The following is a 13658-nucleotide window of genomic DNA, read 5'->3' on the forward strand; positions in this document are numbered from 1 at the left end:
TGGATCTAATGGAACCTTATAATTTCCCCAGGACAACATCATTAAAATAAGGTAGTAAAAGCATATTTTCATCGACATGTTGCATTTTGAACGCGAAAATTTCCACTCTCCTGATTGTTCCGCTAGAAATATTTTCTAGCGGAAATTGCTGCGCAAACTAAAATGACAGAACTCGCGGACAGGCGAAAGAGAAACGCTGACCTAAACGAATTTAGAGATGTATCAACGTGAAATGTTTTTCTTTCGTGAGTGGCATAGCTTCTTTGCCTTAACTTCCAACAGGGTAGGCGTAGAATACAAGAAAATGTCACAAGACACGAGAGAAAATAAGTGAATAGTGTTACACTCACATATCTTTCTTGGATGGTTACCACACAAGCCATATCTTATAAAATCACAAAACAAATATTATCAGTTCTTACAAAAAACTAAAAACATACTGTGAAATCAATTTATATTTCGGCTTACGATTGATACATATCATACAGAAATGTAGAAGTTTAGCATTCTTACACAAATTAAACAAATAAGTCTAAAAATAGGAAACTGAAGGATATTACAAGTCACTCAACCTGTATCACACACAGACACATACACATTCGAACCACCTTTTTATTCAAATATTTAATACATGATCCCCAAGCTGGTGAGAAGTAAGTCCGTTTCACTTCGCGTGTCTGTGCATAAAGTGGACCATAATTAAAATCTGACAACATTTTCTATTTAGATATTTACTTTATTGGCTTTTGATTAAGTTAAATATCACATTAGTTATGTTTCTGTATGACAATGACTGATAGCCAGTGCACAACGTAGCTACAATAGCTTGTAAGTTTCCTTTAAACTAGGTGCGTTTTCAATTATTAAATATTCAAACTTCATTTTCTGATCTAATACCTACAAACTGTATTTCAAAATGCTAGATTATCACATTAAAATTTCATTTTAAGTATAAATCACTTTTTCAATATTCAATGCTCTTTCTCATTGAAAAGTATTGGATATTGAAATGTAATTCTTTAAAGCTATAGCTGTTAAAATCCAAATCGAGAATAAAATTTGTTCCTGCTTGATAAGAAGATGCAGTGTGGTATTTGAAAAATTTTCAATGAGGGTCCCAGTAAGTATTATTGAAACATCGGAATATTACATAATATATATATATATATATATATATATATATATATATATATATATATATATATATAATCATCTTAGTTCCACAAGTACACAAGTACCACAAATAAGCAACGAGGGGGGAATTTCCCCCTCATCCTGTTTTCAAATACCACCCTGAAACATGGGTTTAGTTATATTAAAAAAAATGCCCTCCCATGAGTACGGGCCTGTCGTGTACCGATAGCTTAAAAGAGAGATAGAATGTTAGGGGTCAGAAGAATCATATCGAAAAGTCCAGCACATTCGATCTGCGAGCTTTTCGTGAAGTTACCAGTCCAGCCACAGATAAAAATCTGGAATCTCCCAATTTTGTTCCCTTTAAGATTATTTAGACATGAACTACAAATCACACCAACAATTCCACAATTAACATTTTCATAAAAAGAAACAAACATCACATCTATATATCTACAGTCCACAATCCTCACATGAAATAACCTGAGTTGAGAAATATTTGCGTTTAAATTATTGCAACACTCATTACGGTGATATTTCTTCTAGTCCAACAGGGGTAAACCCCCTCTATCAACTGGCAACTCTGATGGTTTACATTCGTAAGTTTCGTGTTAATGTTCTTCGCTGCACTCACACAGAGCAACTTTCCTTTGACAATTCGACGGTCCACACATTATGAATTAGCAAACCTTTCAACACTCATTATTGTAACCAAAATCACACACGATGCTACGATCCATGAGAATATGGTTTCAGGTACTCGTTTAGAAGACACGCCTCTGGATGGAGTTGATTGCAATTTCTCTTCATTTTTAACTTCGAGAACTCTGACCTGCAAATAGAAATAAAACATTACATTCAATCAGGTACGACGCCAAGGGTGGGTCTGGAAATTTTGTGGTAAAGATAAAATGAAAATGTAAATATGGAATATGATGTGAAAACCTTACAGGATTCTAATCCGTGAACTCTGGTTTTGGAGCGGATTCTTCAAGAACTCCTTAATAAAGAGGTCTGAACTTAAAATTTAACACATTTTCAATGCAACATTTGAATTTGTATAATGTGTTTTTACTCCAATATGTAAACTTCGAATTATTGGATAATAAATCATTGTCTGTCCTCCGTAGGCGTTAAGGCGTTCACTCGTCTTGAGATCGTTCGCTGCGGGACGGCGTAGGTTCGAATCCGGCTCTGGTCGGAATTCATTCGGCTTACGTATAGGGCCGGTGGCAACCCACCATCGTGAGGAAATTGGGGAGCTCCGAGTGAGTGAGCGTAATCCGGTCGCGAAGTCCTACAACAGCTGGGGGTTGGTCAGGCCGACCACCCGTCCCCCTAGTCTGGCTGCAGATCTCCACGCCCCCTTGGTGGCTCGCGTGGGAGGGAGGCCAGCAGTCGGTAGGTAAGCCTTGGCCCAATATTGGGCTGTTGCGCTATAGGATTATTAGGAAATCATTGTCTGGATCATGTAATTGTACCCGATAAAAATAGTTATTGGAATTAACAAAACACATTTGGTTAAGCTTTTTTGTAATCATAAACAACAAACATTGGTAGCCTTTTGTAATTTGCTAATATTGGCCAAAATATTTGGCATCTCAAATGTGCACGATTAGTAAACAATCATCTGTTTGTCCCTATTTAAACAAATGTTCGGTTACCAGAAACTATTTTATGTGCCAACGCAGAACATATATACAGGGTATAGCTGAACAACAATCTCTGCTCACATAGAGGAAGGTGGCGGGAGCGTCGTCGCCTTGTAATCAAGGGGTCCCAGGTTCGATACCCGGTGGAGGCACATAGTGGTTCGGGGTCCACTTTAAAACTGTAGGTCCAGTCCCGATTAGCCTTACTCTGCTTAAAGTGGATTCAATAACATAGAGGAAGAGCATCAAGACGAATACAATTTTCTTTGTAACGTCTAGCTCGTTGAGGCATCCATTTGGACATGACGAACTCTCCAGAAATAATTGTCCATTTTCATCCAGTACCTGCAGATTCACTGTTTCCTGTATCATACCAAAGCGACGGTACGCTACTGAAGCTGCTCAGTGGCGTATTCTGTGTTTAAAAGACGGGCTCTCACCATTCCGTAGTGTTCGAATAGACAAAATATCTGTCTGTATGCATTTACTCAACTCTCGCACAAGCCTGTGCTTTTCTGTTCGATCTGGAAACTATGGGAGTTGGACATATGAACTTTAAAGGGAAGGAGATGACAAGCCCAGTACAGTGGGATGCACAAGTATTACTCGGCATATTTTCATTAATTAACTTTTTCTTTTGCATCCTACTTGTTTTTAAAGAATTACTCCTTTCTCTTGTCCTGCCATGGCTGTCTGACTTTACATTGTAAAGGGTTTGACCATTCGTCCGGGAGACCGAAGTCCCCAGTTCGAGGTGCCAAACAACTCTACCGCTGGTCCGTAGGTTCAGGGTTCCGCGGCCGGCCGATTGGACGGTCGTCGGTCCTTGGTTCGCGTCTCCGGTTAAGGAAACACGAATCCTACCACCAGCTAACGGTTTAATTCCAAGTTCGTGTCACCGGGTCGGTTATTTACACCTCCGGCGGTAAGCCACGTCGTGCATAAAGTGGTGCTGTTATTCATTTATAGCAATAATAATAATAATAATAATAACTGTTGTAATAATAGAAAACTATAACCCTTCTGGTCAATGGAGACAAGCTATACAGCTTCAAACTCAGGACTAAAACCAAAAATATCGACCATACGAGGATATACATCTATACATATATATAAATGAATCAAGAACACCTGTAGGATAACGAATATATACGTGTATTCGGCAAAAATAAACACAACAATGATAATATAACACATTACTTGTATATATCCCCTCGCTCTCATTCCATCATGCACTCACACACACACACTGCAGGGGTGAACACAATATAGCATTACATGATAAAATATCTAACCGCCTCTTTGGTTTATTTCCCGTGTACCTTCGAATATTTGAGATTTCTATTAGCCCCTTAGGCTTGCTTTCAATGTAAATACGCGCGGCCAGCACTCTGTCACGTATGAGACGCGATTAGCTAGGCGTCATAGTTACCAAAAGTAAATAATAATTGACATTACACTTGTTGAGGCACTACTATGCAAAAAGAATAAGCATACACTAAATGAGTGACAAGAGGAAATTAACTTGATTACAGGTACACGAGTGCTGATAATACAAACGACTGTAATATAAACTAGGATATATATTAAAAATGATTAACTCAGCTATACTATTTAGTACCTAGTTTTTCTAATACCTATATATATCAAAGAGCACGGTAAAAGTCAAATAATTAATTATATAAATACTCGGCGCGAGAATAGGAAAACAATAACAAATAGTAGGTCTTTTACATTTTATAGAATTTCGAAGGGTGAGCGAAATAGGTTCTTAATTTTTGAAGATTTATAGTACTTTTGATTTGATTGGCCAATATAATTAATAATTGCAGGCAACATTGTTCGATTTCATCTCGCTTTGTCATATGACGAACCAGTGGCAACGTAGGTGGACAAATGTTCACTCTCACACATAAAGAAATAACTGGAGGATACTATACCAACTCAAAGGCGGCGTGGTCCTCGCTGATGTCAACGGTCCTCGTTGCGGCGTCCCGATGACACTCGTGGCTACGCCAGTATGTCCTCCTGGCGGGCGAAAACTGTCTCTTCGACTTAGACGTAACATTCATTTTTCTTCCCTTTTTCCATCGCGGCGACGAAGATGGGCGGAAAAAGCACCTCGCTTCCATCTGTCTGCTCGGGGCGTTGCGTCCGATCATGGCTTCAATGGCCGTTCGGGGATACGCAGGGCGTCAGGTCGTCTAAGGGCGGACGTCGTTTCATCTCTCTCTTTTCTCTATCTCTTCTCCTTTTCTCGGCGTAACATCCGTCTCACCGTTGTGGTACTGTCGTCTCTCATCTGGGTTGGCAATGCGAGTTGTCGTTGCGGCGTGGCTTTCATCTCAGACGCCTTTATGCAAGCGTCGTGGTGCGGTTCTCTTGACTTAAGGCGTCGTATACTTAAGCAAGGCGTCGTGGCTTCTTCTCTTGGCTTCATGGCAGCAGTAATCGGAAACCCGAAGGTCCCGTCCCTCTCGTAATTTCAGCCGCCCATATTTATTCAATGTCCCTCCTTACAAAAAAGGGAAAAACACAACTGGAGCACGTGAAACACGTAATTAACACGGCCTCAATTCCTGGCACTGTCACTGTGATCACACACTCACGACAATTAACACGACGCGGTCGAAAGGTTAAAACAAAGCAAAAATTCCGTATCTCGCGCAAAGTGACGCGGAGATGGTGTTCGGTCTGGTTATGGCGCTAAACTGTGTCGGTCCTCTGGAGTCCAGGGGTATATAAGGAGTAGGTGGAAGGGGCGATTCTGGCTGGGTCTTTTGACCTACTTTCTCACCTTAATGGATTTCTCTCGTAAGGCATGAGCAGTGTTGCCAACTCCTCACTCGAAAAATCACCAAGGTTTTTGTTTTTGGGTATAACCTAACCTACAATGAGAGAAAAATGGATAGAAAAAGCTCTGGCGTTATTTTTTAAGCTATTTTTTATGCTAATCTCGTTTTTTGACCTACATTTGAAATGACTTACGATATTTTCCTATAAGGCCGCCTTTTTTTTACTGTAAGGCCCCCCCCCTCAGTGTAATCTACTACGACCTGCTAATAGGCTTCTACTCTCAGCGTAATCCGTTTTACGGGGTAAACTAACCTACAATAAAAGAAAATTAGACAGAAGAAAAACTCTGGCATCAGTTTTTAAGCTATTTTTTTTACCTTCTACAAATTTTGCTCTTATGCTACCTCGTTTTTTGACCTACATTTGAAATGACTTACGATATTTTCCTATAAGGCCGCCTCTTTTTTACTGTAAGGCCCCCCCCCCTCAGTGTAATCTACTACGACCTGCTAATAAGCTTCTACTCTCGGCGTAATTTGTTTTACGGGGTAAACTAACCTACAATAAAAGAAAATTAGACAGAAGAAAAACTCTGGCATCAGTTTTTTAAGCTATTTTTTATGCTAAACTCGTTTTTTGACTTATATTTGAAATGACTTACGATATTTTCCTATAAGGCCGCTTTTTTTACTGTAAGGCCCCCCTCAGTGTAATCTACTACAACCTGCTAATAGGCTTCTGCTCTCAGCGTAATTTGTTTTACGGGGTAAACTAACCTACAATGAGAGAAAATTAGACAGAAGAAAAGCTCTGGCATCAGTTTTTTAAGCTATTTTTTTACCTTGTGCAAATTTTGCTAACATTGTTTTTTGACCTATATTTGAAATGACTTACGACATTTTCCTATAAGGCTGCCTCCTCTTACTGTAAGGTCCCTCAGTGTAATCTACCACGACCTTGTACTCTCAGCGTAATCTGCCACGATGTGTTTTTATTTTTTTTAAATTTTCAGGTGCGATCTTCTACGATGTGTGTGTGTGTGAGATAATCAAAATTTATTTTTGTTAAGGAAATCCCTGGCCCCTCAAAAAAAGAAAATATTCCGCCAGGGGTGCGTGGTGCCCAACACAGTTCTAATGGCCACGGCTAACAAAGCCATGCCTCTGTAGAGTTTCATGGGTTTTTTTTTTTTACGAAATTCTAGTTTTGTTCCTGCATCCTATTGGAGTGCTTTGGACGTTTTTAGATTAAAAATTTTGTAATTGGGATTGTAGAAAAGCCATTCTTGCTCGACGAAAGAGGATATTTAAAACTGCTCTGTGACCCTCTCGTTCTTCACGTCGTACGCGAAAGACTTCTCTGCAATCAGAATGACGCTACACACGGTGTCCTCGGGCAAGGCATCGTGGAACTCGCAGACGACCTTGATGTTGGTTCGATCGTTGACCACAACCTTCTTTCTCTTAGATGTGTTGATGACGGTCATGGGTCTCCGTGCTTTGAACTCGCTGGGCGTGTAGTACATGTCCACGCTTCCCTCGGTCACGCGTTTGTAAGCCGAGAACGCTTCGTAAAGTTTGAGGTAATCGTTTTTGGTCACGTCGAGGTTGTAATTCTCGCGCGGGAACACTTCGTTGCGTCCATTCTTGAGATAAACGTTCTTCATCTTGCAGTCGTCGAATTTGCTGGAATCTTTTTCCTGATTGTTATCGCGCCCGGTCTGAAAGAGCACTACGACGAAATCTGGCATGTCGAACTGTATGTTGTTGAACTGCGTCGTCACGTCGAATTCCATGTGACTTCCCGACGCCATCTTCTGCACGCACTGGTAACCGTGAAAGTGAATCAGCACCTGCGGACTTTTCAAGATCTCCGCTTTGTACTTGAGGGCGTAGTTTGTTTCGTATTCCACCACCGGCATTCTCAATTCCATGCTCCGGACGACGCATTTCGCTGCTTCGGGTAAAGTGTTGGCTATCGGCGTGGTGCCGTCCGGACCCAAAGTAGCGTATCGCATCAGTGCGTCGTTGTCGTTGGCCGCTCTTCGAAACGTAACCCTCAGTCCTCCCTTCCACATGATCTCCTTGTAGTCCGAGAAGAAACCAGGCAGCAGACGCATGGGAAAGAGCACCGTGTGACTTCTCGTCGATATTTTGGTCCCGGCTTCGAATCCCCCGGCCTGGTAGTATGCTGCGTCTGTTTTGGATAATTTCAACGTTCCCACCGCCGTCGACGTGATGCCTGGATAATCTATTCTGTCGATGACGGTGTTGTGTTTCCTCACCTCCACCTGCGAGAACAGGTGAGGCACGAAGTTGTCCACGAGTATCAAATTTGCTGCTGCGGGAAACGCGTCTCCGCTTTCTTTCTTCACCACGTCGAATTGAAGGTAGAGGTCCGCTCTGTGAGGATGAATGAACCCGTCGCCTACGTCCAGGTCGTATTCGATCTCCCTGTTCGCTTCGTTCAGATTGGCGAACGTGCGACGGTTGGGAGGGAAAGATTGCAATTCGTAACTTTCGATTTGCTCCATTTTACATGTATGGTTATTTATTATACGTTAGTAGTGGTATTTGTGGTATTACCAGGGCGAGAAAGGAAGAGCCCCCTCGAGCAGATTTGCTTATACTTAAAACAAGCTCAACATGCCTATATGAGCTTTTTGCTCAAGTGTGGAACCCTGCCTAATCCAAGATTTTTTGTAAAAATGCCCTTATGGATTCCATGAGAAAGGAAGAGCCTCCTCAGATTGATTTGCCTATACTTATAAAAGGCACTTCTGTGAGATTGTTGTCCATAAACCTGTCAAAAATATGCCCCTCCTCATATTTTTTTGACCACACCTGAAACTATGCCAAACGTATTAACACACACCTACACCCACACCCACCCACACATATTTACTTCCGGTCTACTTCCGGTCCACTTCCGGTCCACTTCCGGTCCACTTCCGGTCTACTTCCGGTTTACTTCCGGTTTGCCTACTTCCGGTTTACTTCCGGTCCACTTCCGGTTTGCCTACTTCCGGTCCACTTGTGGCCAAGTTGTGCCCTATTTCTGTTTTTTTTTTATCCAGCATAGAGTTTTGATTTGAATCCCAAGAAATTGTATATAAATACCAAAGCCAAAAATATCAACACACATACATACACACACACGCACACACACACACACACACACACACATACACACACACACATACACACATACACACATATGCATACACATACAGTACAGTGTTGAAGCCATCTGATATTTTTATCCAGCATAGAGTTTTGAATTGAATCCCAAGAAATTGTATATAAATACCAAAGCCAAAAATATTAAGTGTATACACACATACACACATATGCATACACACACAGTACAGTGTTGATGCCATCTGATATTTTTATCCAGCATAGAGTTTTGAATTGAATCCCAAGAAATTGTATATAAATACCAAAGCCAAAAATATTAAGTGTATACACACATACACACATATGCATACACACACAGTACAGTGTTGAAGCCATCTGATATTTTTATCCAGCATAGAGTTTTGAATTGAATCCCAAGAAATTGTATATAAATACCAAAGCCAAAAATATTAAGTGTATACACACATACACACATATGCATACACACACAGTACAGTGTTGAAGCCATCTGATATTTTTATCCAGCATAGAGTTTTGAATTGAATCCCAAGAAATTGTATATAAATACCAAAGCCAAAAATATTAAGTGTATACACACATACACACATATGCATACACACACAGTACAGTGTTGAAGCCATCTGATATTTTTATCCAGCATAGAGTTTTGAATTGAATCCCAAGAAATTGTATATAAATACCAAAGCCAAAAATATTAAGTGTATACACACATACACACATATGCATACACACACAGTACAGTGTTGAAGCCATCTGATATTTTTATCCAGCATAGAATTTTGAATTGAATCCCAAGAAATTGTATATAAATACCAAAGCCAAAAATATTAAGTGTATACACACATATGCATACACACACAGTACAGTGTTGAAGCCATCTGATATTTTTATCCAGCATAAAGTTTTGAATTGAATCCCAAGAAATTGTATATAATAAACAACAACAAAAATGCCAAGTCAAAAATATTGTAATCAATGCAATAAAAATATATTTAGCTCTAATTGGGCCAGACACCAAAAGATTTGTAACCCGGACAAATACAGAACCCCCACAAAAATTTGCCCCAAATGCAATAGAAAATATAGCATGGAATATTTCACATATAAACATAGAGATACTTGCTCTGCACAGTCATCAACACAACCATCTACATCTGGTCTGAAAAGGAAGCATGAAGCACCTCTCAATGCCAGAGCAGCAAAGCAGCCACGCTATGCACCCATCCGTAGCAGTTTTAACGGCCAATTAAGGGATCACTGTTTTAAATCAGAGCCAAGATGTGGCATTGAGAATTTTTTGAACAATATAAATTCTGATCTGCAGGCAATTCTTAATGCACAAAATGGCTCTTATAAGCTCTCCCTCAAATTGTTTACACAATATAAGAAACCAAACGGCACAAAATTTATACATCCCCACTTAACAGAAACTGTACCGGTATATTCAAATGCAAATTCAGACACAATAATAAGCAGCTTGATAAATCAATTGAATATCAAACACTCTGAATTTGCGGCAAAAGAGTCTGGATGGAGCCTATGCGGCTCTCCACACAAGTTATATGTTAATATTTCTGAATTCAGCCCATTACAAGGTTCCACTTATCTGCCATTACCTGCCAATATTAAAAACAAACAAGCCGTGGTCAATATAGAAAATGCCGACCAGAAATGCTTTTTATGGTGTATATTAGCTGTTTTGTTTCCAGTTTCAAGGAATTCTGAGAGAATAAGTTATTACAAACAGCATGAACATCTTTTTGACGATGCAATGGAGGGTTTGGAATATCCAATGTCTGTTCAGAATATTGATAAATTTGAAAAAAGGGCCAGGCACATCAATGGCAAACAATTATCTATTAATGTATTTACTTGTTCCACTGGCAATTGCCCGATAGCACCTCTCAGAATCAGTATACTTGATGATGAATCTGCAATTCCAATTGATTTGCTCTTAATTGAAGGGAATGATACACACCATTATACTCTGATACATAATCTTGAAGCTATAGTCAGAACACAATTAGACAAATCCAATACAATATTTAAGTTGTGCAGAAGATGCTTAACTGTATTTGATGGTCAAAAAATGGTGAAGGGGGTTCGGGAAGAGAGTGCAGAAATTGCAAAAAACAAGTTAATTGAGCATCTGAAATACTGTGGGAACCATAAACCTGTTCATATGGTAATGCCTAATCCAAGTGAAAATTGCAAATTCAAAAAGTTTGAAGCCTTCTTGGAACACCCAGTATATATTGTCTGTGATTTTGAATCGAACCTCAAACCTTTTGCATTCTGCAATCCAGATCCTGAGGAATCTTCAAGTACACCATACCAGCTACATGAACCTTCCAGCTTTTGTTATACAGTTATACGGGATGGTGTAGCTAGTGAGCCATACTTATACATGGGACCAAATGCCATCAAAATATTTGCACATAGAATAGAAAATGAGTGCCGTGACATAGCATCTAACATCTTATTAATATCAAAGCCCATGTTGCCTTTAACAGAGGAACAGATTGAAGATTTCAACAAAGCAGAAAAATGCCCGGTATGTGATTGTGAATTTTCAGATACAAATATCAAGGTTCATCACCATTCTCATACAGATGGTAAATTCTTAATGGCCCTGTGTAAAAGCTGTAATATTAAGATCCAGACACCAAAATTTATCCCCATATTTTGCCATGGAGCATCCAATTATGATTTCCATCATCTGATCAGGTACGAGGGGTTTGACAAGCAGAATTTAAATATTTTAGCTGAAAATGATGAGAAATATATATCTATTAGCAAGATAATTAAAGTTAATGGTGTTCCTATTCACATAAGATTTCTTGATTCTTACAGATTTTTATCTGCTGGCCTGCCTACACTGGCAAATCAATTATCTGATGATCAATTCAAAATCACAAGTGCCTCGTTTCCAAATCAGGACCTGAAATTAATTAGGCGGAAGGGTGTATATCCATATGACTATGCTACAGATTTTTCTAAATTTGATGAGTGTCCCCTGCCACCACAAGAAGAGTTTTACAGTAAAATCAGAGGATCTGGAATCACTGATGAAGATTATCACCATGCCCAATTGATGTGGAACAATTTAAAATGCCAGACATTTGGTGATTATCACATGGCATATTTGAAACTTGATGTGACCCTCTTAGCTGATATAATACAGGCATTCAGAAAATCTTCCATGCAAAATTATGGACTGGATCCAGTATATTTTTACAGTGCCCCGGGCCTAGCATGGGCTGCAACGTTTTTGAACACTAAAATGCAATTGGATCTGATCCACGATCAAGATAAGTATCTGTTTATGGAGAAATGTATAAGAGGGGGGATGGTGCAATGTTCCCAGAGATATGCCAGAGCAAATAACAAATATATGCCTGATTATGATCCAGCACGGCCATCAAATTATATACTCTATGTAGATGCAAACAGCCTCTATGGTTATGCCATGATGGATAAATTGCCATATGCAGGGCTTGAGTGGGTTGAAAATTTCAATATTGAAGATCTTAAGGATTTTGATGACAGTGAATATGGCATCTTCTTAGAGGCTGATCTGATAATTCCAGATGATTTGCACAATAAATTTTCTGATCTGCCCCCAATTTCCGAGGTTCAGTGCTCACCTGGCTCTAAACAGAAGAAGCTCATGATGACTCTGGAGCCGAAACAAGGCTATGTCATATATTACAAAAACATACAGTTCCTGATGAAACATGGTGTTCAAGTGACCAAAGTTGGAAAAGTCTTAAGGTTCAGGCACTCAAGATGGTTGAAACCATACATTGATACAAACACAGAGCTTCGAACATCTGCAAAGAGCCAATTTGATAAGGGCTTGTTTAAATTGATGGTGAATTCTGTATATGGCAAAACTATTGAAAATGTCAGAAAACATACCGATGTTAAAATAATTACTGATCCCAGCCTGAGCAAAAAATTGGTTGCAAAGCCTAATTTCAATTATAGAAGAATTTATGATGAACACATGGCACTTTTCAACATGAAGAAAACAAAGATCAAGTTTGATAAACCTATTTATGAAGGGGCTGCAATATTGGAATTGTCCAAATTACATATGTTAACATTGTATTATGATGTGTTGAAACCTTTTTATGGTGATCGTGTAAAATTGATGTACATGGATACGGATAGTTTTATTCTTGATATTAAAACAGAAGATGTTTATCAAGATATGTCACAGCCTGAATTGTTTCAATACTTTGATACCAGTGAACATACAATAATTCAACCCCACAACAAAAAGGTGCCTGGCAAGTTAAAAGATGAGACATGTGGTGATGCTATTGTAGAATTTGCTGGGTTAAGTGCCAAGGTGTATAGTTTTAAAACATGTAGTGCTGTTGTCAAAAAGGCCAAGGGCATTGGCAAAGTAGCTGTTGAAAAAGATCTTGAATTTGAAGATTATAAAAATTGCATCAAATCCCAGAGTTTAATCAAAACATCAGAATCCAGAATCCAGAGTGTGGATCACTTGCTGACTTCAAATATTGTAAGAAAAGTGGCCCTGGACCCACATGATGATAAGAGATACATTTTATCATGTGGCATACATACTCTACCATGGGGGCATTGTGATTTGAAAATGGGAATCAATGCCCAATTACAGAGCATGATTTGAAATAAATAAACATGCCTATGAACTTATTTGGGTTCAAGAAACAGGCTATTATGGAGCTGCCGACACCACAACCCTCTTCTGATATGCTGTCTAAACTGAGTGGCTTGTTAATTATTCATCTGAACAGCATACTTACAGATGTTGATGACGAAACAGGTAAAATATTGTACATATTTAACAATAATTTAAATCATTACCAATTACCTGTAGGTGGGCAATTGCAATTTATTACAACCCCTGAGGGCGATGTCA

At 39.2% G+C, this 13658-nt stretch overlaps 1 protein-coding gene across 1 annotated transcript in view; it reads right to left on the bottom strand.

Annotated features, from left to right (window-relative positions):
* Positions 1-1197: 1197 nt before the first annotated feature.
* Positions 1198-13658, bottom strand: part of LOC146003124 (lachesin-like) — a 147700-nt gene continuing 135239 nt past the window's right edge. Inside the window, exon 5 of the mRNA XM_083141301.1 lies at positions 1198-1966. Coding sequence (XP_082997427.1) covers positions 1808-1966 — 159 coding nt within the window. The 3' untranslated portion in view covers positions 1198-1807. The remainder of the gene's footprint in view (positions 1967-13658) is intronic.

This window comes from Lepisma saccharinum, chromosome 19, assembly GCF_977018435.1.
Source record: "Lepisma saccharinum chromosome 19, izLepSacc3.1, whole genome shotgun sequence".
Taxonomy (NCBI): domain Eukaryota; kingdom Metazoa; phylum Arthropoda; class Insecta; order Zygentoma; family Lepismatidae; genus Lepisma; species Lepisma saccharinum.